Source organism: Notothenia rossii (assembly GCF_949606895.1).
Source record: "Notothenia rossii genome assembly, chromosome: 7".
NCBI lineage: Eukaryota > Metazoa > Chordata > Actinopteri > Perciformes > Nototheniidae > Notothenia > Notothenia rossii.
In genome coordinates, this window is record NC_136905.1 from 2,601,325 (window position 1) to 2,627,760 (window position 26,436).

The 26,436-nt window shown below is 42.9% G+C and overlaps 1 protein-coding gene across 1 annotated transcript; it reads right to left on the minus strand.

The window, feature by feature from the left end:
* Window positions 1-1,541: 1,541 nt before the first annotated feature.
* LOC307013488 (collagen alpha-4(VI) chain-like) lies at window positions 1,542-14,190 on the minus strand (the record flags this gene model as incomplete). Its single annotated transcript, XM_079640888.1, has 11 exons — window positions 1,542-2,475; window positions 4,344-4,426; window positions 4,863-5,195; window positions 5,977-6,549; window positions 7,561-8,115; window positions 8,526-9,086; window positions 9,245-9,865; window positions 10,778-11,347; window positions 11,530-12,117; window positions 13,939-13,971; window positions 14,172-14,190. The coding sequence occupies 11 exons, from the start codon at window positions 14,188-14,190 to the stop codon at window positions 2,380-2,382; spliced, it is 4,032 nt and encodes a 1,343-aa protein (XP_079497014.1). The 3' UTR covers window positions 1,542-2,379.
* Between the last annotated feature and the right edge of the window lie 12,246 nt (window positions 14,191-26,436).

The following is a 26,436-nucleotide window of genomic DNA, read 5'->3' on the forward strand; positions in this document are numbered from 1 at the left end:
ACTGTAGTTCCTTTATAGCCCAACATTAGCCTCCTTTAGCTTAGCGGTGGTGACGTGAAGTCATGTGACCGTGTTGTAGTTCCTTTATAGCCCAACATTAGCCACCTTTAGCTTAGCGGTGGTGACGTGAAGTCATGTGACCGTGCTGTAGCTCCTTTTATAGCCCAACATTAGCCTCCTTTAGCTTAGCGGTGGTGACGTGAAGTCATGTGACCGTGCTGTAGTTCCTTTATAGCCCAACATTAGCCATCTTTAGCTTAGCGGTGGTGACGTGATGTCATGTGACTCTACTGTAGTTCCTTTATAGCCCAACATTAGCCTCCTTTAGCTTAGAGGTGGTGACGTGAAGTCATGTGACCGTGCTGTAGTTCCTTTATAGCCCAACATTAGCCACCTTTAGCTTAGCGGTGGTGACGTGAAGTCATGTGACCGTGCTGTAGTTCCTTTATAGCCCAACGTTAGCTTTTTACTTCAGAAATCATAAAGTGGTGTTAATATGTGGAGATTATTCCGCTGAACTAAACGTGTAAGAATCAGAAAGGTTTGTTTGACTCAGAGATTATTTTAATACTAACCTGTTAAAACTAAAGCCTTGAGGTTTAGTTCTCACACAGAAACAAAGCAAACACAACATTTTCCAACCAGGAGAAACGCTTTTGAAATCAGCTCACTCTCAGAGTTTCATGGATTATTCAAGAAGTTTTATTATTTTTTTGGTACATAGCAAATAACAGCATTTATTACAGTGATGTTGAACATCTTCATGATTTCTGGAGGATTCTGCTCTGTTCCGAATTTAAGACGATTTGCTTCAGCGTAATCTCATGGAAACTAAATATGTCAAAACTCTTCATTATAAAATCGAGTAGAATTTATGATGCAAAATGTAAGCAAAATCATCAAGAAATCAAGAAATGTCATTCTTCAGAACAAAATCAAGCAAATTCTTACGAAATAATGAACAATATTTTTGCTAAAATCTTAATTGGCAAAAGCAAAATTCTTCAGAAATGCAAAAAAAAAATTCTCAACAAAATCAATCAAAATTCTTATGAAGCAAAAACATTTCTCGCTTCCAAAATCCCAACTTGTTTACGGACAATGTTAACATTTTAAGTACGAAATAATTAGTCTCCTGAATTTGGGAAAATCCTAAATCACAAAGATAATCTGAAGTCTTTAAAAAAAGTCAAATTCTAAAGAAATTAAAAAGTTTCATAAAAAAGTAATGATTACATATTATTGATCATCTTGTGAAATAAGTTCAATCCTCAATAATAACAAAACAAGCACATCTTGAACACGTAACAAAGCACATGACCTTTTAAAAAGGAAACTTCTAGAAAATGATGTACATTTTTAATTACAAAGTTTTAGTATTTAATATCTTATGAATTTGGGAATGCTCTCCAATAGGTGGAGTTCTTAAAAACAGCAAAAAATTACTACAATTACTACAAAAAACAGAAAATACCATCAAAATATAATTAAAATTCATATAAAGTAAGAAAAATACTGAAAGGTTGAAAATGATTACAAACTGAGCTCAGTACATGTGAAATAAGAATACTAAAGAAAAGTTAAAATCTTATACATTTTGGCAAATTACAAATATAATCGGATTTCTCTAAAAAAGCTTTTTTTTTTTTTTTACAAAATACAAACAATCTCTTTAGACCAAAATCAAGCTAAATTATTCTGAAATAACATTTTTCAATAAAAAAAACATCAGCATTATTATGAAAAAATAAGTGTTTGGACTATTTACTTTTGTTCAATTCCTATTTGTTTATTGTTCATCTAAATCTGGTCCTGCTGCTGAAATGACCCATGTGACCCACAAGGGGATCAAATATCCTGTCTCGCTGATCAGATGAATTGTTGTGAAAAACCTCAGGTTTTAAAAACTGTACTTTGTCTTATTTGTTGATTGAATATAAAAAAACCTTGTTGTGCTCGAGGTCTACAAATCCAACCCTAGGTGGCGCTGTAACGCGTTCCTCCTGTTATCTCAGGAATCACTTCATTAGATTCAAACATTGGGTTTTGAAACACTGTTTTTAGAGGATATTTGAACATTAATATATGGCATTAATTGGCCAACTTAGTTCCTGAGCGGCCTGGGTTGGTGTGTCTGTGGTTTCAAACTGCACCGAGTTTTCTAAAACTAAACTAACTTTAAAACTAACTTGTGATGTTTTTTAAAGATCTTTCATCTTCAGTGGGAACCAATGGGCTTGGAGCTGACAGGAAGTCAGGAAACATGAGGCACTCACACATTGCTGGTGACTTTCAGATTGAAAGCTATATTTTCTAACGTTGGTTAAAAGCTGTAAGAGCTGATAAACCCATGTGTGTGAGAGGAGCTCCTTGGAGCTGCTACTCTGCTCCCTGAGCTCCTTCCTCTTCAGCAGGAACACCCAGGTAATCCAGCTCAATGTCCTCCTGTCGGCTCGGCCTCCGCCCCCTGGTGGCCTGGAGAGACATGACAGCACACAGTGAGACTTCCTGCATCACTCCTGTTCAATAACACACACTGTTTCATTCAGTCAGTGGAACAACAACATGTTTCAGTACCTCATCATTCAGTCAGTGGAACAACAACATGTTTCAGTCCCTCATCATTCAGTCAGTGGAACAACAACATGTTTCAGTCCCTCATCATTCAGTCAGTGGAACAACAACATGTTTCAGTACCTCATCATTCAGTCAGTGGAACAACAACATGTTTCAGTCCCTCATCATTCAGTCAGTGGAACAACAACATGTTTCAGTACCTCATCATTCAGTCAGTGGAACAACAACATGTTTCAGTACCTCATCATTCAGTCAGTGGAACAACAACATGTTTCAGTCCCTCATCATTCAGTCAGTGGAACAACAACATGTTTCAGTCCCTCATCATTCAGTCAGTGGAACAACAACATGTTTCAGTCCCTCATCATTCAGTCAGTGGAACAACAACATGTTTCAGTACCTCATCATTCAGTCAGTGGAACAACAACATGTTTCAGTCCCTCATCATTCAGTCAGTGGAACAACAACATGTTTCAGTCCCTCATCATTCAGTCAGTGGAACAACAACATGTTTCAGTACCTCATCATTCAGTCAGTGGAACAACAACATGTTTCAGTCCCTCATCATTCAGTCAGTGGAACAACAACATGTTTCAGTCCCTCATCATTCAGTCAGTGGAACAACAACATGTTTCAGTCCCTCATCATTCAGTCAGTGGAACAACAACATGTTTCAGTACCTCATCATTCAGTCAGTGGAACAACAACATGTTTCAGTCCCTCATCATTCAGTCAGTGGAACAACAACATGTTTCAGTCCCTCATCATTCAGTCAGTGGAACAACAACATGTTTCAGTCCCTCATCATTCAGTCAGTGGAACAACAACATGTTTCAGTCCCTCATCATTCAGTCAGTGGAACAACAACATTTTTCAGTACCTCATCATTCAGTCAGTGGAACAACAACATGTTTCAGTACCTCATCATTCAGTCAGTGGAACAACAACATGTTTCAGTACCTCATCATTCAGTCAGTGGAACAACAACAACATGTTTCAGTACCTCATCATTCAGTCAGTGGAACAACAACATGTTTCAGTCCCTCATCATTCAGTCAGTGGAACAACAACATGTTTCAGTCCCTCATCATTCAGTCAGTGGAACAACAACATGTTTCAGTCCCTCATCATTCAGTCAGTGGAACAACAACATGTTTCAGTCCCTCATCATTCAGTCAGTGGAACAACAACAACATGTTTCAGTCCCTCATCATTCAGTCAGTGGAACAACAACATGTTTCAGTCCCTCATCATTCAGTCAGTGGAACAACAACATGTTTCAGTCCCTCATCATTCAGTCAGTGGAACAACAACATGTTTCAGTCCCTCATCATTCAGTCAGTGGAACAACAACATGTTTCAGTACCTCATCATTCAGTCAGTGGAACAACAACATGTTTCAGTACCTCATCATTCAGTCAGTGGAACAACAACATGTTTCAGTACCTCATCATTCAGTCAGTGGAACAACAACATGTTTCAGTCCCTCATCATTCAGTCAGTGGAACAACAACATGTTTCAGTACCTCATCATTCAGTCAGTGGAACAACAACATGTTTCAGTCCCTCATCATTCAGTCAGTGGAACAACAACATGTTTCAGTACCTCATCATTCAGTCAGTGGAACAACAACATGTTTCAGTACCTCATCATTCAGTCAGTGGAACAACAACATGTTTCAGTCCCTCATCATTCAGTCAGTGGAACAACAACATGTTTCAGTCCCTCATCATTCAGTCAGTGGAACAACAACAGGTTTCCGTACCTTGCAGTAGAAGTAAAGTCCGACGATCCCCAGCAGCTGAGTCAGCGGCAGGACGACGGCTCGGATGATAAAAGGTTCTGGATCTGATTGAACACAAGGAGAGCATCACATCAAGAGTCAGCGAACACACAGAGACCTGAACCCACTTCAACATGGAGACTCCTCTCTACAGTTATATTACAATAAACTACATCTTCTTAAGATCTTCATTCAAGCCCAACCCTTTCTCCTGTTCATACCAGACAGTAGGACTGTAGGGAGAAGCTGCTAGCTGTATCTGTTAAACAGTCAGTAGGCCTACTCATGGCAATGCTCCAATGTAAACTACAGCTGACTGGAGAATGTGTGTTCTGGATTCATGTCTTCACGGTTCATTGCACTTATTGTACGTTGCTCTGGAAAGCTACATGTGATGTAAGGGTGTGACTGCTTCAGGGCTCACAGTAAAACACTCAGTCCTCACCAGCGTTCTCCTGGGGAGCATCACGCTCTGTCCTACAGTAAACTCTAACAGCTCACCTGTGACGGTGACGGAGAGCAGACGGCTCTCAGAGGAGAAGTCCTGAGAAAAAGCAGAGACGTGATAAACACAGCTGTAGCTTCCCTGGTGGGCGGGCTCTGCAACCGGGAACAGGAAGTGGGCAGTGTGATTGACAGCTGGCTCTGAGTTGGAGTTGTTTACTGAGTTGATGGAGGTGAAGTTGAGCTGGAAGGAGCCTCCTGGGTACTGAGGCTGGACGGAGCAACTGATGGTGAAGGCAGAGCCTCTGAACACCTGGAACCCCTGCTGCTGGGCCCCGGAGACCCCATACATCGAGGAGGACACAGAGATGTTGGGCTGAAACAGCTTATCTGGAGAGAGAGAGAGAGAGAGAGAGAGAGAGAGAGAGAGAGAGAGAGAGAGAGAGAGAGAGAGAGAGAGAGAGAGAGAGAGAGAGAGAGATTCACCTTCAACAACTGAAAAAATAACTGTTGTCAGGGACAAAGACACAGATCTCATAGCATCAGTCTGAGATACTCTGAACATTAACCAGAGTCAAGTAATGAAATTGATTGTCACAGATTTAAAAGTGATTTAAGAAATCTTTGTTTTTAATAAGATTATCCTGCTGAACTAAATGTGTAAATATCATAAACGTATGTTTGACACAGAGATTATTTTCTGCAAATAATCCAAAATCACATGGAGAAATCCCATTGGACCAGAAGATGCTGCCTTCATGGTCCAACACAGAATAAAGTGTACACCTTTTTTAATATGTAACCTATAACAAATGGTATCCTTAAGTGTTGTAATTTTTTGGAAGGCGGCATTTTGATGTTTAGGAATTGATACTTTAGAAAGAGGAATTAAAAACAAGTTGTCCTGGTGTTATCACCCCATTGCAAAAATCCCCTGGAACAAATCGTTTTTTAGACCTATATGTATTGATTGTTTGTTGTCTCTCTATAAAAGGCTTTATGTTACTTACTTTAGGGCGCTCACTGACTAGGAGGACAGCATGTTTCCAAGCAGTGAAAGAACTCAGAAGAATAGACATATGAATGTTGTGTTATATGTATTGGTTGGTTGACTCATCGCTTTCTAGACAGCGACTGTTTTTAGTCTGTGACACCTCACGTTTCTACTCACCATGAATATGGAGTTTAGATTTGCAGATTGTCTCGACCACCTTTTGCTTGACTTCATCCAATCTGCCGAAGTTGTTCACGGTGAACACCCTCTCCGGTGTTCCTGTGATCTGCAGGAGCTCCAGATCGTGGACGTCTTCAATGCCGATGGCGAACACCTCGATGCCCAGAGCTCGGAGATGATCGGCGGCATCCTCAACGTCGTCATGAGAACTCCCGTCTGTGATCAGCACCAGATTCTGGGAGATCCCGGCAGATATTCGGCTGCCACGTGACGCCTCGAAATAACCCCTGATGGAGTCCAGGGCCAGTCCGATATATGTGTTTCCACCTCTCTGCGTCATGTTCAAGATGTGCTTGTTCACCACTTCCTGGCTGTTGAATTGGTTGAGGTAAAACTCATGGTTTACATCATCACTGAACTGGGCGAGTCCGACACGCACTAGATTCTCACTCACTTTGAAGCTGTTCACTAGATCTGTGGTGATCTTCTTCATGATGGTGTAGACCTCCTGGCTGAAGCTGCTGGACTGATCGAGCAGGAAGACCAGGTCGGCCTGCTGTTTCTCACAAACTGCAAAAGCAAAGAGAGGTTTCTACATAGTGAATAATCAAGTATACAAAAGGCACACTTCAAGTTATTTTAATACATTCTCGCCAGCTTACAACAGCATTGCTCAACCTTTTTGTGTTGCGACATCCTGGAATACTACTGTTGGTGTACATAACCAACCCTAATGCAAACGCATTGATTGTTTGTATACTTTCTACACATTCAGTGGTAGATGCATGTGATTACTGTGTGTCCCACAGCTAAACAAGATGAAATAACTGCTAGAGGTGATGTCTTGTTAAAGGCTATCCCGATATAAAATATGCGTTTGTAGATTCAAATATGTTGTTTTATTTGTATCTCGAGACCTACATTTTTGTATATTGCTACCCCCAGGTTGAGAACCACTGACCTACAACACTGAATTGTACTGTGGTTTAAGGTTGCTGTGGCCCTTACCAGTCATTGCCACTGTGAACACCATCTACATTCCCAACTTCACTTATGAATACAATCCCAAATTGCTCAACAGACATAACTGGCTGATATTTGCCTTAAATGCTGGCAGATATATACTTTAGGAAATTTGAGGTTTATTCATTTATATATGATTAACAGACGATCCTCAACCTTATCATTTTACTGTATTCACCTTATGCCTTGTCAGCTCTAGAGTACTTCTACATTGATTTATTATGTCTTCGTACTTCAGTTCTGGGAATCATTTCTATTACTTTACATAGCGTCGCCACCTTTATAGACCTTTACTTGCCAAAAAAACAGTTTGTAAGCTTTTGAATTAGTTAATATTAAGTTCTAACGGTTTTTTTCAGGCGAGAAAATAACTCTTACTCTTCTTACAATCTGTCAGGAAGTAGAAACACAAATCGGGTCAGAAGGCATGTTAAAAGGAACATTGAAGAACTACTTAGGTTATAGTGAACATATCAATGATGTTCTTTGGTGTATTTTGGATGTTTTCCTTTTATGTTATGGAAGTTACCGAAATGATCTGCTATTGTGTTGTCCTACCTGTGTTTGTACAGAGCTCCAAGACCAACTCGGTCTCCAAGTCCTTCAGAGCATCAAAGTCCTTCTCAGAATAAACCCTGTGAGAATAACCGCTGATCTCCTTCAGCTGGGTGGGGTTGTAATTCTTCACTCCGATGGCGTAGATCTCCACTCCCTTGTTCCTCAGAGCCTCAGCGGGACCCCTGACGTCATCTTGTGCCTTGCCGTCTGTAATCACTATCAGATTCTGCCTCAAGCCAGGACGCCCTCCTCTGGCCGCATCGAAATACCTTGAAACCTCTGTGATGGCCTTTCCTGTGCTCGTAGCTTCATTCATCTGCTTCATATCATCAATGGCTCTCAAAATGTCATCTTTGCTGTAGTATTGGTTGAGGGGAAACTCCAGATTATAGCTGGTACTGAACTGCATGACACCGACGTGCACTTTGTTCTCCCCGATGGTCGACTTGCTGATGACAAATTTCATGAAGTCTTTAATTTTCTGAAACTCTTCCTCATCGATGCTCTCGGAGCTGTCAGTGAGGAAAAAGATGTCGCCCTGTATGTCTCTGCAGGCTGTGGACAAAGTAGCACTGTTAGTGTTGTGGTCCACCTTTCAATGCTTTACTTGTTGTAAACTTGCCCATTCATGGAGTTCAGCCATCAAATTTACATTTGAGTTTCACATTTCCCCATGCCAATTCCATTCCAACTCGCGTCAAACTAAATATTTGATAGGTTTTAAGATATCAACTTAATACAGTTTGTTCGTAGAGCTCGTTTTTCAAATCAACTCCATTATTGAAAGTTGCAAAGTCAACGATTAACAGTGTATGAAAAAACTAGCACAAAAAAACCCAGAGATAAAGGACCTTGGCCCAAGATTTATTCTGAGCTAATTTTCAAATATTTCTGACATTTTATAGAACAGCTAACATACAAAGAATTGCTGAAATGCCTTTTAAAACCTTCGTCCAGTTTCTTACCTTCTGTAGAACAGATGTCGGTGATGATGTCGTCCTTGATTGGAGTCAGATTGTCAAAATGATTGACAAAGAAAGTCCTCTTGGGGTCGCCGGCGATCTCTAGCAGCTGGACTGGATCTGCACTTTTCACCCCGATGGCGTATACAGTGACTCCCTGCGCCCTCACCTGTTCTGCAGGAACCTTCACCTCATCAGCGGACTTTCCATCAGTGATCACCACCAGGTACTCTGGGACTTCGTGACCACGCGTGTCCAGCGCTCGTTTATAGTGTGGGACCATGGAAGTCAGTGCTCTCCCTGTTTCTGTCCCGCCTCCTATTTGTCTAATTGCCTCTACGGCATTCTCCAAACTCTTCACATCTGAGTGTGCTGTCAGATCAAACTCTAAATCTGGGGAATGTGCGTATTTCACAACCCCTATGCGGACATGTTGTGGACCAATGTTGAAGGTATTTAGAAACTCAATCATGAACTTCTTCATGTCCTTGAAGTCGTTGGGGTAAATGCTTCCTGATTCATCAATGAGGAAGAAGATGTCTGCTTCCTCCTTTTGCACGCAGCCTGGAAAAGGAAAAATATTGAGTTATTCACCCAATGAATGAATTACTGCTACATTGACTTAACTTACCTAAAACACATACTTGTAATGTTCATGGTGGGATGAACTTATTCAAGCTCAGCATGATGTGATGTAATGTGTTTAAATCAGTGGTTCGCACCTTCTTTGATGGCGTTTCCTCTTGAACTGACAGATATTGCTGACCGGAGGATGTTTTGGCACAGACTTTTCTGCAGGCTCTGCTCCAGAGATTTCAGCTTGGCAAAACTGTCCACGATGAACTTGTGTTTATTCGTAGGATAAGACGCCATCTCCACCAGCTGGGCACGGTTGGCATCTTTGACTCCTACGGCGTAAACAGTGACACCGGCCCGACGAAGCTCAGCCGCCGGCGTGCTCACGCTGTCCTGCGATTCCCCGTCTGTGATCACCACCGCCACCTGCTGGACACCAGAATCCTTCCTGCTTCCTTTTTGCTTGATGAAGACCTTCTCCAGGGCGAACTTCAGGGCCTCTCCAGTTTGTGTGCCGCCTCCATGATAGGGCAGGATCTTGATGTACTTCAGCAATTCGTCCTTGTTTTTGAAGGTGTTGAGGTAGACCTGTGCGGTGGCTATTTCGTTGTACATCACGATGCCCACTCGCACTCTGGATGGACTGACTTCCAGGCCTTTCACAATCGAGTGCAGGAAACTGCGCACGAGCTGGAAGTTGGGGGCTCCTATACTTCCAGACCCATCGACGATGAACACAATGTCGGCCAGTTTGGCTGCTTTGCAATCTGTGGAAAGGGCGTGCATTATCATAGAATAATTATCACCAAATAACCGTTTACCAACATTCAAATTAAAAAGACAGACTCAGACGTGGAATACTTATTGCTTTTAACTTTGTTGACTTCTTATTGCTATACTATAATAATTGTTTTACAACAGTTCTTCCAATAATAGATTCAGATATACTAAATATATCTTTTCAGAGTAATTTGTTATTTTCCTTTTTGGACCTTATATATTTCTTGTAAACTTTAGTTTATGTAATAAGAGTTTGCTTTAAATATATGAGTATATTTGCTCTTATTTGACATCGTACTTTCTCTTACTGTGTTTATGTATTCACTATTATAGACCAAAGCTAATTCTTTGTGTCTGAACATAGCACAAGTACATTTATTTAATATTGAAAACTTGCAACGCACAAATTCATAAAGGACATCTCAAACTAAAGTTACGTTAAATGTGTAATGTTTGAATTCATGTTATTACCATCTACCACAAGATCTGTTTTGTTGATGCATCAGTTGAAAGTACACTGTCAAAGCTCGCAATGTAATCAAACTGGTTTACTCATTTGTCAGAAACACGTATCAGAGATCTATTGATTGCGTTTCTTTAAGGCGTTTGTTTTCACTTATTTTAAATACCTGCTCTTGCTTCGTATTTCTCTTGAAACAGGAGGAATTTAATTTGTATCTTTGTTTCTCATGGCTTTTTAAATTATTATTGTGAAATGTTTTGAGAGCCCCCCTGAAACAAGATAGCTAAATTAAAGGGGCTTATTCTTGAAATTCTTTCTTCATTCAGCATATGGAAAGAGACCGACAGTGAATCAATTGTTGTAAAAGGCATTTTCAAAGGTGCCATAAGAACATTATAAATGACAGTAATATTCAGTCATAGCATCATTTCATTACCTCCAGTGAGAGCAGTCTCCGCTTCCTCTGTTTCAAAAGCAGCCCTCATTATGGGTACAATGTTGGTGACGGACTGGTATATGTACGGTGGAGTGGCAACGATTCTCATTTCCTGCATTGATGCACCGAGGCTCAACCCAACCACGGTTATTCCAGAAGATTTGATCAGGCGGGACTCCCTATACACGGGATCATCAGAGTCTTTCCCACTTATAACCACCAGGAACGGTCGGTAGCCTTGTTCAGCACGGCTTCCCGCATCACTCGTGAAGAGGTTGGTGCTGGCGTACATCAGCGCTTTGCCCAGATTACGAGGCTCGTTGGGTTGCAGTTTACGCTGGCGGAAACGCTTCACATCATTGAGCGTCTCGTTTTTGGTTTGGTGGGCATTAAGAAGATGTTCCACCTTGACATCCTGACCGTACTGAGCCCAGCCCAGGCGGTAGGCGGACGCTCCGATGTTAAGCTGATTGGCGAGTCGGGTAAGGATGCTCCTGATCTGCTGAAACTCTGCTGCAGTCACGCCACTGTCCACCAGGAAGAAGATGTCTGCAAACCTTTCTGCCAAGGCTGAGAGAAAACACAGGAACAAGAACAGTGAGAGATCTGCTGTTAGTGTGCTCTGTATAGAATACAAATAATTAACGTTATTTAATTACTTTTCAGACCTAGACTATGCTGCTTATTGGCTGGTTGTTTTCTTATGAATATTGTGTTTGCAAGATAAATAACTTTGTAATCCTTTGCCTTACCTTGCTTCTGATCCTCCACTGAGATGCACACAGTTTTCAGCAGACTGTCTTTCAGCGTCTGCAGAGCCGCGTAGTTACTGATGGAGGACAGGAAGCGCTCTGGAGGCCGGTTGGCGATGGACTCGAGCTCCTTCAGGTTGGCTGCTCCCACCCCGATGCCAAACACGATGACTCCCTGCTGCCTCAGGCGCTGGGCGGGTGCGATCACATCGTCCGTGGAGTCTCCGTCCGTGATAACCACAGCGATCTGAGGCACCCTTTGCCCGGCTCTGCTCCCTGCTTCCTCCGTGAAATACTGCGTCTGGAGGAAGTCGATGGCCTTGCCTGTTTCTGTGCCTCCTGTTCGGTATTGAAATGTGTCCACCGCCTCCAGCAGGGATGTCTTGTCCATGTGATCCTTCAGCAGGAACTCCTGGTAGGTTTCATCGCTGTACTGAGCCAGGCCGATACGAACCTTGTCGGGCCCGATGTCGAGTCCTGTGACCACACTTCGGAGAAACTTTCGCACTTCCTGGAAGTTACTGATCCCGATGCTGGAGGATCCGTCCACCAGAAAGACCATGTCCGCCACGTTGGCTTTGGCACATTCTGGACAGGAGGGAGAACAAAACTAGGATTGTGAAGAAAAGGAAGGGAAGCCAAACAAATGGAAGTGCGCTGCTCTCCTGCACAGCGTGTCTCGGTAGGCTCCACTCTTTTATTTCCTTCTGTTTGTGTAAATATTGTCTAAACTTTATTGCGTATGTTTGAAATGTCCTTGTGCACGACCATGCTCTCTATTCTGTGACTTATATTTCTAAATGTGAACCACATCTGGTACTGCAACACAGCCTCTTATGTCAACACCAAGCAACTTATGCTGTTTGAAAGGAGGAGAGGCATTCAGGATGGCCTACACTAGTGCAATATACATTACATACAGGGCTGCCCCTGGCCAAACTGGGGTCCTACGCCAATTCTTTAGAAAACAATTTGAGATAATTGAGCATTCAAAGTCTTTATTAATTTGGATGAGGATTATTACATATATTATAACTTTATCACAAAAAAAGATTTAAACTTCCTTTGTTTAATGTGATATACCTTTTTTATTTGTACATATTAATCATACATGCTACATATATTAGACCCTCCAGAAAAACGCGATTCTGGGATCGCAGAATTTACGCATAATCAGCAAAATGGCGCAGATTTTTAAAAGGCCGCATAATCCCCGCATTTTTCCACACAAAGTTGAGAAGAAAAAAAAGTTAACTCGTCTTGACGTGACGTCATCAGCTCGCGCATCACAGAATGTAAACAACACTGGATAGAGCTCATTTACCAACGAACATTTCTACTAAAGACCGGGCCAAAAGTGGGGGGAAACTATTCTGCACCCCGTGCAACTGTGTGTTGGAGCATAAGAGAAAATCGATGGTGGCGACCCACTTTGATTCATTCAAACATTCGAAAATGCTTTCTGCTGCTGCGGACAAGAAAGCCAAACAACTCACATTCACGAGGCATCAACGTCCAAAACCCTTTAGAGGGCTACAAGAAACGAAGTGAGTAGCCTACAAGATTGAAGCTGGTCAGATAACGAACGAGTAAATGAAAACAGAATGAGGGGGAGAAGTGTGTGTGTGTGTGTGTGTGTGTGTGTGTGTGTGTGTGTGTGTGTGTGTGTGTGTGTGTGTGTGTGTGTGTGTGTGTGTGTGTGTCTGTGTGTGTGTGAGATTAAAATAGCCCATTGCTTTTACAATAAATAAACATTGAATGTGTTTAATTGAATAGTAAAGGGGTTTAACGTTAGTGGCAGGTTGTGTGTGAGAGAGAATAAATAAGACAGCCCAATATTTTAAAAAATGGTTATTCTTTTCCCCCGCATATTTAGCATATTTCGCAACTTCCCGCAATTTCACCGCATAAAATCACATTAAAACCCTGCATGTTTAATCGCATAATCAAGGATTTGAGCCCACGTTTTTCTGGAGGGTCTAATATATTGTAAGGAGTAAAGAAAGGGAAAAAATACATATCTTTAAAATGTTAATTTAATTTCTGATTTATTTTTTAGACCCCAATTATTTCTCGGGTCGACTTCACCTGAACAGTACCAATGGCTGCAAAATGTGAAGTTAACCCTTACGTTGTGTTCGGGTCTCCCATGACCCGTTTCAAGTTGGGGTTAGTAATGTGTTTGGGGCCATAACATACAATTACAACAGGACTGTATGGTTATGAATGCATAATAAGTTAGTTATGATTAGTAGTTGAAACAGTATTGGATGATAGTCATTATTTTTGAGTGTTTTGGACTGAGATAAATCATGGGTCAAAATAAACTAACCCTAACCCTCGCGAACACAACACAATGGATAATACAAGCGTTGAAGAGTAACAGGGTGAATAAACTGAGCACGTTACCTGTTGAGGTGAGTTCTCCTTCAGCCTGGAGTCCTGAGGAGAAATCAGAAGATAAGGTAAACAGAGTTTCCTATCATCTCAGGAACACGTCAGTGAACTCACTCTGGAGTCATTCAACCAGTTTACTCTAGCTGAGAAGAACACGTTCACACAGAGAAGTCACATATTCAGAGTTAAAGCAACCGTTCACTTTAGAGAACATGCTCCTTCAGTTCAAATGAGTCATGGTGCACCATCATCACACTGAAACATGTTCTACAGCAACAATTACATCAGGAGGAACCACAGAGGATGCTGCCAGTTCCCACCTTCTGCTGTCCCCTGAACGCCTCACTCCCCTATCACTAACTGCAGACATTAACTAACTGAAAGAGATGCTGCCAGTTCCCACCTTCTGCTGCCACCTGAACGCCTCACTCCCCTATCACTAACTGCAGACATTAACTAACTGAAAGAGATGCTGCCAGTTCCCAACTTCTGCTGTCACCTGAACGCCTCACTCCCCTATCACTAACTGCAGACATTAACTAACCACAGAGGATGCTGCCAGTTCCCACCTTCTGCTGCCACCTGAACGCCTCACTCCCCTATCACTAACTGCAGACATTAACTCACTGAAAGAGATGCTGCCAGTTCCCACCTTCTGCTGTCACCTGAACGCCTCACTCCCCTATCACTAACTGCAGACATTAACTAACTGAAAGAGATGCTGCCAGTTCCCACCTTCTGCTGTCACCTGAACGCCTCACTCCCCTATCACTAACTGCAGACGTTAACTAACTGAAAGAGATGCTGCCAGTTCCCACCTTCTGCTGTCACCTGAACGCCTCACTCCCCTATCACTAACTGCAGACATTAACTAACTGAAAGAGATGCTGCCAGTTCCCACCTTCTGCTGTCACCTGAACGCCTCACTCCCCCATCACTAACTGCAGACATTAACTAACTGAAAGAGATGCTGCCAGTTCCCACCTTCTGCTGTCACCTGAACGCCTCACTCCCCTATCACTAACTGTAGACATTAACTAACTGAAAGAGATGCTGCCAGTTCCCACCTTCTGCTGTCACCTGAACGCCTCACTCCCCCATCACTAACTGCAGACATTAACTAACTGAAAGAGATGCTGCCAGTTCCCACCTTCTGCTGTCACCTGAACGCCTCACTCCCCTATCACTAACTGCAGACATTAACTAACTGAAACCGATGCTGCCATTTCCCACCTTCTGCTGTCACCCGAACGCCTCACTCCCCTATCACTAACTGCAGACATTAACTAACTGAAAGAGATGCTGCCAGTTCCCACCTTCTGCTGTCACCTGAACGCCTCACTCCCCTATCACTAACTGCAGACATTAACTAACTGAAAGAGATGCTGCCAGTTCCCACCTCCTGCTGTCACCTGAACGTCTCACTCCCCCATCACTAACTGCAGACATTAACTAACTGAAAGAGATGCTGCCAGTTCCCACCTTCTGCTGTCACCTGAACGCCTCACTCCCCTATCACTAACTGCAGACATTAACTAACTGAAAGAGATGCTGCCAGTTCCCACCTTCACCTGAATGCCTCACTCCCCTATCACTACCTCAGTGGCGGTTCTAGACCAATTTGACTGGGGGGGCCAGGCTGGGGCCAGTTATTTTCTGAGGGGGGCACAATAAATGCAGGATGAAAAAGACAAAGACAATATGAAGTAATTGCGCATAAGAAAACATGCAATATAGTTTTTGTATTTGTTTCATTACACATTATTATATGCCTACCTTTAACCTTTGTGTGCTGTTTGGGTCTTTGGGACCCGTTTGCAGTGTTTACTAAATGTATGCAATTCAATTATTTTAACCTGCATTATTTAGGGATGGACCTCACATCCTCTAGGAGGGTCCACACCTCCTCTAGGGGGGTCCGGGGAATATATCAATCTGGTGCACTTTAAGCACAAAATGAATTTATGGATACAGCTCTCAACACTCAGATGAAAGAGAGTTGTATACTTTTCAATAATCCAAACATCTTTAGAATATGATCACAACCAATAACAAATCATTTAAACTAGTTTATTCTCATCTTACCTAGTTAGCATTCTTTCTTTCTATTTATGCATATTTTACTAATCATTCCCCTTTCAAACTTTTTTTTTCTATAGTACACATGGAATGATTTATTTATTTTTTACAACAAAAGAGGTTCTCTCTCTCTCTCTCTCCCTCTCTCTCTCTCTTTCTCTCTCTCTTTCTGAACTGTGTGCTCCTCCGTGGCGATGACGGCTTGCGTTAAAAAAAAAAAAAAAACATATTTGTAAAGTGGGGGCTATTGACGGCTTGCGAGATACCGGTAGCTCGTGATCGACGTGTTGGAGAGCCCTGCTCTAATGGGTCCGACTAGAATGACAAATATCGTTACTTCCGCCTATTCCGTCAGCCAAGAAATCATGTAAATACGCCAAAGGGGGGGTCCAAAGTCAGTGTTAGGGGGGCACTGGCCCCCCCTGTCCCCCCCTAGAACTGCCCCTGCACTACCTGCAGACATTAACTAACTGAAAGAGATGCTGCCAGTTCCCACCTTCTGCTGTCACCTGAACGCCTCACTCCCCTATCACTAACCGCAGACATTAACTAACTGACCTGTAGCTGTTTTAATATTACCTGAGATACAGTGGAGCCCAAAGGAAGCATATTCCTATAGTTCCCTTTGGTGTGTGTGTGTGTGTGTGTGTGTGTGTGTGTGTGTGTGTGTGTGTGTGTGTGTGTGTGTGTGTGTGTGTGTGTGTGTGTGTGTGTGTGTGTGTGTGTGTGTGTGTGTGTGTGTGTGTGTGTGTGTGTGTGTGTGTGTGTGTGTGTGTGTGTGTGCAGGGAACAGGGAAAAGGGGCAGGCCACTGCTTGGGGCCCCGGACCAGAAGGGGCCCCCAAAGAAGGTAGATTAAGAAGGTCCACAGCAACGACAACATGAAACTAAATGTAACTTGCAGTGTGTGTGTGTGTGTGTGTGTGTGTGTGTGTGTGTGTGTGTGTGTGTGTGTGTGTGTGTGTGTGTGTGTGTGTGTGTGTGTGTGTGTGTGTGTGTGTGTGTGTGTGTGTGTGTGTGTGTGTGTGTGTGTGTGTGTGTGTGTGTGTGTGTGTGTGTGTGTGTGTGGGGCAGGTAACTGCTTGGGGCCCCGGACCAGAAGGGGCCCCCAAAGAAGGTAGATTAAGAAGGTCCACAGCAACGACAACATGAAACACCCTTTAATTACTGCAACGACATGTCGGGAAACCCCCTCAAGGTGGCCCCATGCAAAACGCTGCTTCTTATCACTTACGTTTTCTTGCCGGGGGGGGGGGGTCAGCAATGTAACTTGCTGTCAGAGTGTGTGTGTGTGTGTGTGTCCACAACCTTACAACAAAGTGCAAAGTGTTACAGTTTTGATTTCACAACATTATGATGCACTCTGATTGGCTAAGGCACTTCTGTGCTGAAAACGCTGTGTTACGATTGGCTTAGGGTTCATCCCACAGGAGTTAACCTTTGGTGACCTGGGTTACATGTGCTCGAGAATCGTACATTAGAAAAAGGTCAATCTAATGATCTGTCTCTAATAGGAGGGTGTTCGAGCTCCCTGTGAGGTCTGTCTGTGAGCGTGCCTGTGTGTGTGGGTGTGTGTAGCTGGCCATCAGTGTGGCAGCAGTTTTTTATTGACTGAGAGATCACTCAGATATTATAATTAATAAAGTGGATTCTTACCTGAGCCCCGCAGCATCAGCAGCAGCAGCAGCAGCAGCTGATCCATGTCTGTCTCTCTGCAGTCTCTACGCTCTGCTGTGTATCAGCGTCCAGGGAGAGGTGGAGCTTCACTGGAATATCATATATTAATATATCTTTATATCTGATCGTATTTATATCTGATCGTATTTATATCTGATCATCACTTCACGCTCTCTTCTCTCTTCAGCTACATGTCACACTAAAACAACAAGTCCTGGTTGACTTTAAAACGATTCAAATGATGTTCAAAGCCGCAAATCATCAACTACCTCCTAATATCAGGGACTTTTCACACGGAGAGGAAACACACATGTTGAGAGGAAACGGCTTTTTCATACGAACAAATTCCAAACTTCATTGCATCTCATCAAGAGGTGTTGGTCTGTGGAGTCCCTGTAATGATGAACGGACACATTGTACACGTCTATCTAAACTGAACGTTTTATTTAGGAGCCAGATCCTGAATGGTTCTGAGCAGGACCTGTAAACTCATATCTGTTATTTCTTGTAAATGTAAAAGTTATTTCTTTTTGATTGTTTTGTAAAAAAACTCAAAAACCTCACGAACACGACGCTGACCTAATCTTTTATTTACAGGGAAAATGTACGCTAGAGGGGGGGGGGCTATAAACTAAGCTTCGTCTTGCCCCTGTTGAACATGACAGACACTATTTGAGAATTCATTTTATTTTTTTAAAAATGTGTACCTTGAACTTTCTTTTCTTCTCCCTTATAATTATTATTATAAGAAAACATAAATATATTATTATTATTATTGTTGTATGTTTTGTTTCTGACTAAAAATAAATAAAAATAAAGAAATCATGGCATCAGAGGCAAATGATCCAACGCTAGTCTTTAGAAGGAGAACAAGTAAACATAAATGTGCAATTTCAAATGAAACTCTTTTTACACACATACAGAATAACTAAAACATTTAATCAACTAAAGAACTAAAAGCCAGACTGAACAAAGTGTGTGAAAAGAAGGACTCTTCAGAGATCAGAGTCACAGCAGAGGACCAGAGTCCTGGAGAAACAGGTTCAGGTGGAACCAGCTTGGTTCTGACCATGGAGAGGTTCTGTAACCCTCTTTGATAAAGACTCAACATGATTGGTTAGCTTGATTTGAGGTGTGGACTCTCAGGAACCCCCCTTGTTTCAGACAAACCCCCCGCTGTGTGAAGGCCTCTGCAGGGAGTCACGTGATCAGGTGTTTCTGTAGGCCTTGATCTCAGTGTGACCAGCGGGTCGTGCTGCCGTCCAGTCGCTCTCTGTGTTCATCAGTGTGAGGTCTATAGAAGGAGACAGACTCTCTCTGAGGACGTCTTGATTCTCTGTCCCTGCCTTTGTTCAAACGCTCCATTAAAGGAAAGGCAAAGAAAGGTTATTGATAAAAGATCTTTCAACACGAGGCCATTCAAAGTGCTTTAAGAGCATCAAGAGACAGAGATATTAGAATATAGATTCAAGTGTCGCTCACTTCCCTGAGCTTCCTTTCTGAGGAAGTGATCATGAAGACGCTGATGGATCACAGATTACAGAAACCGTTTCTTGTCTCCATGACGACCAGGGCGCCCTATCAGATTCAAGCTGTCAGTGTGAGCAACAACTTGTGAGGCGTTCAGGGTCTGAGGATGCCTTCAGGTACTTTATAATAATAATAATATTAATACATTTCATTTATTTAGCGCACTTTAGAAACAGCGTCATCTCAAGGTGCTTCACAAAGCTATCAGGAGAACAGAATAAAAATAATACAATAAAAAGATATCTTTATAAACTTTATAAACTCACACTCATTGGCCCGGACCATTTTCTGTGAACAACGTTTTCAATGACCACACACTGTACACCCCCACACACACACACACACACACACACACACACACACACACACACACACACACACACACACACACACACACACACACACACACACACACACACACACACACACACACACACACAAAGTGAAGCTCTGAAAGGCTGTGTGTTAACAGGGCTGAAGTGTAGACTCACATCAATGTTGTAAATGCTCTAAAAAAATACTTAAGAAAAATCCTTTATTTGTACTTTTATCGTGATTTAGTTTAAAAAAAGTTGTTTAATAAATAAAAACAAATATTTGTTGTTTATTTATAATTGTGATCCATCAAAGGTAAAGGGCAAACATGAACCTTACATGCTGTCTGTACGCTTCGAGTTGGGATAAAGGGAACATCTGTTGAGTATTTCTACTTCCAATGGTTTGGTTGTGTTCGTTTACAAACCCAGTAGCTCAGCGGGACTCCAGACCCCCGAACACCGGCTGAATAACAACGATATGAACGCCATCCAAGGGTTAAAGTGAACTCAGAGAACCAGGACCACTCTCAGGGGGCTCTGGAAGGTACAGCACCCCCCCACTGTAGATACATATGTGCAAAGCGTGTGAGTATAGAACGATGCAGCACACTGGTATTCTCAACCTGTATACAGCATGACGTGTTGAAGCCTATATGATGATTGGATGAACGCGTCAGAGTCCTGTGAACAGTGTGCGTTTACTGAGGGAGGGATTGAGACATCAGAGAGCACAGTTAGCATGTTGCTATCCCTCTGTCAGATCTCAGCTGTCACCAGGAAGTGATGGGTGTGTGTGTGTGTGTGTGTGTGTGTGTGTGTGTGTGTGTGTGTGTGTGTGTGTGTGTGTGTGTGTGTGTGTGTGTGTGTGTGTGTGTGTGTGTGTGTGTGTGTGTGTGTGTGTGTGTGTGTGTGTGTGTGTGTGTGTGTGTGTGTGTGTGTGTGTGTGTGTGTGTGTGTGTGTGTGTGTGTGACCGACCATATTTGGACCGCATGTCGACTGTGCAACATTTGAGACTCATGTAAACACATTATAATATGACCTAAGACAAAAGAAAGACCCCCACAGAATCAAAGTGTTTCTGGGACTAAAGCTTAACTTCATCTTTATCAACATATCATTTATTAGGTGTTAGGCGTAACTAGTACCTCTAGCTGACAGATGAATGCAGTGGAGACAAACACTATATTTCTGTCTGAGCTGAAAAGGAGTGGAAGATTAAAGAAGCTTAACATGGTCATACTCCATTAAAGTATATTAAATGTGCACTTTAGTCAGAGGGGGAGAAGTACTCAGATCTTGTACTTTAGTAAAAGTAGAAGTACTCAGATCTTGTACTTTAGTAAAAGTACTCAGATCTTGTACTTTAGTAAAAGTAAAAGTACTCAGATCTTGTACTGGAGTAAAAGTAGAAGTACTCAGACCTTGAAAATGTCCTTGCATACTTTCCAGGACTGACTGAACTCTACCAAGTGTTCCTCTCTTTCCCCAAATACTCTCTTCTCTCCAAAGAAGAAGGTGAGCATGAATCTGTTTCCAGGCTTCAGAGTTCCTCCTCCACACCGACCCTGATGTGCTTCTTATGCAAACTTCTTCCAAATCAGCTGGCCGGTTCCTTCTACCGGGGGCATTGCCCGATCCCGGGTGCCCCCCCACAGCCTTTGTCCAGCCATTCCCCCCCCCCAACTCGACCGTACATTAACGGATTTTTGCTGCGTTCTTCTCCTCTCACCTCACTGATCGAATGGCAAACGCGACCCGCCATCGGAGGGCCTCCGCCGGCCCGGCCTCGCGTCTGATGTCCTGGAGGAATTCATCCGATACATGTGCACTCTGGCTCGGATACATTTGTTGCCTGGAGACCCCCCAGCCTGGTTCTTACAAAACTTTAAGTTTTTGAACTGGTCTCTGGAGGAATGTAAGGGGAGTTTGAGGGGACTCTACCCGCCTTATGAAGCACTATTTTCGGATACATTTGATCACTTTTTAGTCTGCACTTTGAAGCTCCTGGAGCAGACAAAGATATGTGTATTTGCCTGAATGATGGAAATAAACAAAGAATGATATTTTAAAGGACATGACGGAGATAGGTGTATTTTCCTGGCTTTTTTGGAAATAAACCAAATGTGATATTGCAGGGCATTACGGAGCTCATTTACCAACATGGATTTACAAGGCTTACCAGGGGCACTAAGGTCTTACCCGGATGTCCTTATGTGTTTAGTCAGAGTGAGAGTGCTTACATTTGGGTACACAGCTTTGCCAGGCGCACCCACCCGTGGAAAGACGAATATGACAAAAAAGTTAAAGTGTGAACCTCCAGCACAGGGGGGGGTGCCGTGAAGAAGGTCGAAATATGGATGCCGATGGGCGGACGGTAAAGCACCGCAAAATCCACCCCCCTTTTAGGGTTACCAGGGGCATGAGGTTCTGGAGAGTGTGAGCATCTGGGTTTAGTCCGTGGGGGAGTGCTTAAGTCCGGGGACCCGGGGTCTCACGGTGTGCCAGGTTAGGGAGACATGCTGGAGGTCTGTAGTCCGTCCTTTGGTGGTCTGTGAGGGGCTACAGAGAGGTGCTTTTCGCGGTGTCTGTCCTGGAGGTGTGAAAAAACCTGTTTGCCCATGTTAGGGAGAGATGCTGGAGCTACTTAGTCCGTCCTTTGGGGCTCTGTGAAGGGCCACAGAGAGGTGGTTTTCACGGTCTCTCTCCTGGAGGAGTGAAATAACCTGTTTGCCACTGTTAGGGAGACATGCTGGAGGTCTGTAGTCCGTCCTTTAGTGGTCTGTGAGGGGCCACAGATAGGTTCTGTTCACGGTGTCTGTCCTGGAGGTAGCACAATTCGAAAAGGTGCAGTTGTGGTAGACGGCGACAAGCAGAAGTACTACATCCCTCCGTTTCTGGCTAAGGACGCTGAGAATGAATCGTTTTTACTTTTTTCAAAGGAGAGCTCCAGCACAGTCCAGGCCTTCGACGTGAACTCTCCGCTGGTTGAAACCGAAGGTAGCGCCATCTTCTACCGCCCGGGCCTGCTCATCAATCTCATCCCAGAGACGGACTTTGCCTCCTGTTATGTCGTCAACACCATCAGCGACACGGATAGCCACGCAGTGATCGTGGTCCACAAAGACTTCACTGATGGTGTTCATGTGAGAAATGATCCTTTGGAGAGTGCAGACTGGAAGGATTTGAAAGGGACAGACTTCCGCTCGGTTGCTTTTGCTCTGTCGTCAGGCAAAAGCGCCATCTGGCACACCTCCTCAAAAATGGCTGTCTACTTTGTGGGAAAAAAGGAAAATGCTCGGTTTGGGAACCCAGCAGCCATCCTCAGTCATATCCCAGGTATGAACATGAACCACATATTTGCAGATATATCTCCACCTTCAAACTGAACATTACCAAGTGGGTGGAAACTCAACTTTTACTCTCTGACGTTCATGGAATAGGGTTATTTCATAGATGCTGCATCACAAATCAGTCATAAGATAATCTCTCTGTCAATCAAGTCCAGCCAAAATATCAGCTCTAGTTTTCATTGTTTAGTCTAACTATGGATAAATGGACAAAAAACGGTATCTCCTCTTATTTGTAAATAAAACTACAGAGAGATGTTGGTTACTAGATTTCGTCAACAATATACCATGTTGAAGTGGCTGTGTATCTCAATGATGCTCGAAATGTCCCTTATAGGCCTACTTCTGTTTCCGGTTATTTTTATTTTGAAATTCAGTTCCCGACGGACGCCAAAATAAGCCCGAGATTATGGAATTAAACAAATAAATAAAAACAAGGATAATTGTGTGTTATTGGTGAGTAAAAAACAGTGTGTTATTTAGAAGAGAATAACAAATTAGAAGGAAAAAAAGATTTTAAAAAATACAGATTCTGAGGCTCTGAGCCCCATTTATTTTCCTCACAGACGACAAAAACAGTCAGATATTATACGATTTAAAATAAAAACAATAATCGTGTCTTGATATTGAGTAAGAACATTTTTTTGTGAACCCCACAGCTTCCGGTCTTCCAAGACCCGAACGGACAAAACGACGTGCTGCAGGCACGAAACATACTACCAGTAGAAATACATTGCTTTTAAAATCATTCTGTGTGACACGAAAAAAAGGGGAAAATCGTGTTGGTGAACACAAATCAATAGATTAAATGTCGTGATTAAAACACGAAATGCCGTGAGACTGGGTTGTAATGCGGTGTTAAGGAGCCGTGGTCATTTCACGTATTCTGTTGGGACCAGGTTGCCTTTATATCCCAACATTAGCCAACTTTAGCTTAGCGGTGGTGACGTGATGTCATGTGACTGTACTGTAGTTCCTTTATAGCCCAACATTAGCCACCTTTAGCTTAGCGGTGGTGACGTGAAGTCATGTGACCGTGCTGTAGTTCCTTTATAGCCCAACATTAGCCTCCTTTAGCTTAGCGGTGGTGACGTGAAGTGAAGTCATGTGACCGTGCTGTAGTTCCTTTATAGCCCAACATTAGCCTCCTTTAGCTTAGCGGTGGTGACGTGATGTCATGTGACTGTACTGTAGTTCCTTTATAGCCCAACATTAGCCACCTTTAGCTTAGCGGTGGTGACGTGAAGTCATGTGACCGTGCTGTAGTTCCTTTATAGCCCAACATTAGCCTCCTTTAGCTTAGCGGTGGTGACGTGAAGTCATGTGACCGTGCTGTAGTTCCTTTATAGCCCAACATTAGCCTCCTTTAGCTTAGCGGTGGTGACGTGAAGTGAAGTCATGTGACCGTGCTGTAGTTCCTTTATAGCCCAACATTAGCCACCTTTAGCTTAGCGGTGGTGACGTGAAGTCATGTGACCGTGCTGTAGTTCCTTTATAGCCCAACATTAGCCTCCTTTAGCTTAGCGGTGGTGACGTGAAGTCATGTGACCGTGCTGTAGTTCCTTTATAGCCCAACACTAGCCTCCTTTAGCTTAGCGATGGTGACGTGAAGTCATGTGACCGTGCTGTAGTTCCTTTATAGCCCAACGTTAGCTTTTTACTTCAGAAATCATAAAGTGATGTTAATATGTGGAGATTATTCCAGATTATTATTATTATTATTATTTATTATTATTATTTATTTCTCACACAGAAACAAAGCAAACACAACATTTTCCAACCAGGAGAAACGCTTTTGAAATCAGCTCACTCTCAGAGTTTCATGGATTATTCAAGAAGTTTTATTATTTTTTTGGTACATAGCAAATAACAGCATTTATTACAGTGATGTTGAACATCTTCATGATTTCTGGAGGATTCTGCTCTGTTCCGAATTTAAGACGATTTGCTTCATCGTAATCTGTGAAAACCAAATATGTCAAAACTCTTAATTATAAAATCGAGTAGAATTTGTGATGCAAAATGTAAGCAAAATCATCAAGAAATCAAGAAATGTCATTCTTCAGAACAAAATCAAGCAAATTCTTACGAAATAATGAACAATATTTTTGCTAAAATCTTAATTGGCAAAAGCAAAATTCTTCAGAAATGCAAAAAAAAAATTCTCAACAAAATCAATCAAAATTCTTATGAAGCAAAAACATTTCTCGCTTCCAAAATCCCAACTTGTTTACGGACAATGTTAACATTTTAAATACGAAATAATTAGTCTCCTGAATTTGGGAAAATCCTAAATCATAAAAATAATCTGAAGTCTTTAAAAAAAGTCAAATTCTAAAGAAATTAAAAAGTTTCATAAAAAAGTAAAAAAGTAATGATTACATATTATTGATCATCTTGTGAAATAAGTTCAATCCTCAATAATAACAAAACAAGCACATCTTGAACACGTAACAAAGCACATTACCTTTTAAAAACCTCAACCTCCTCATCCTCCTTGACCTCAGCGCTGCCTTCGACACCATCAATCACTCCATCCTCCTCACCCGTCTTGAAACCACCTTCAACATCACCGGCACTGCCCTCTCTTGGTTCACTTCATACCTCTCTGACAGAAACCAGTTCATCTACATCAATAACTGCAAATCCCCCACCGCTCCTCTCCCCCAAGGTGTCCCTCAAGGCTCAGTTCTCGGCCCCCTCCTCTTCATTCTCTACCTGCTTCCCCTTGGTCACATAATCCGCCGTCATGGACTTCAATTCCACTGCTTTGCCGACGACATCCAGCTTCTCATCTCCACCAAGTCCATCTCCACTGCTACCCACTCCATCCTGACAAACTGCATCACTGAAATCAAATCCTGGCTCCAACTTAACTTCCTGAAACTCAACTGCGATAAATCTGAAATAATAATCATTGGAAAAAAGAAGCTCACCACACCTATCCATAACTTCACCCTCAACATAGACGGCTTCCCAGTTCAAACCTCCCCTCACATCCGGAACCTAGGCATCATATTTGACCAAACCCTCTCCTTCAACCGATACATCAAACAGATCACAAAGACAGCCTTCTTCCACCTCAAAAACATCGCCCGTCTACGTCCATCCCTCTCTCCCACTGCTGCCGAAACCCTCATCCACGCCTTCATCACCTCCCGTCTGGACTATTGCAATAGCCTCCTCTATGGTTCACCTGCAAAAATCCTCAACAAACTTCAATATATCCAGAACTCCGCCGCCCGTCTACTCACCCACACCCGAATCCGTGAACACATTACACCCGTCCTCATCAAGCTCCACTGGCTCCCCACCGCCCAGAGAATTCAGTACAAGATCCTCCTGATGACGTACAAAGCCCTCCATAACCTGGCCCCATCCTACCTGACTGACCTCCTCCACAGACACACTCCCACTCGCTCCCTCCGCTCTGCCACTGCCAACCTCCTGTCCCTCCCCACCCGGACCAACCTCAAGTCTTGGGGCGACAGAGCCTTCTCCGTTGCTGCACCCACCCTCTGGAACTCACTACCCCAATCTATCAGAGATTCTTCCTCCCT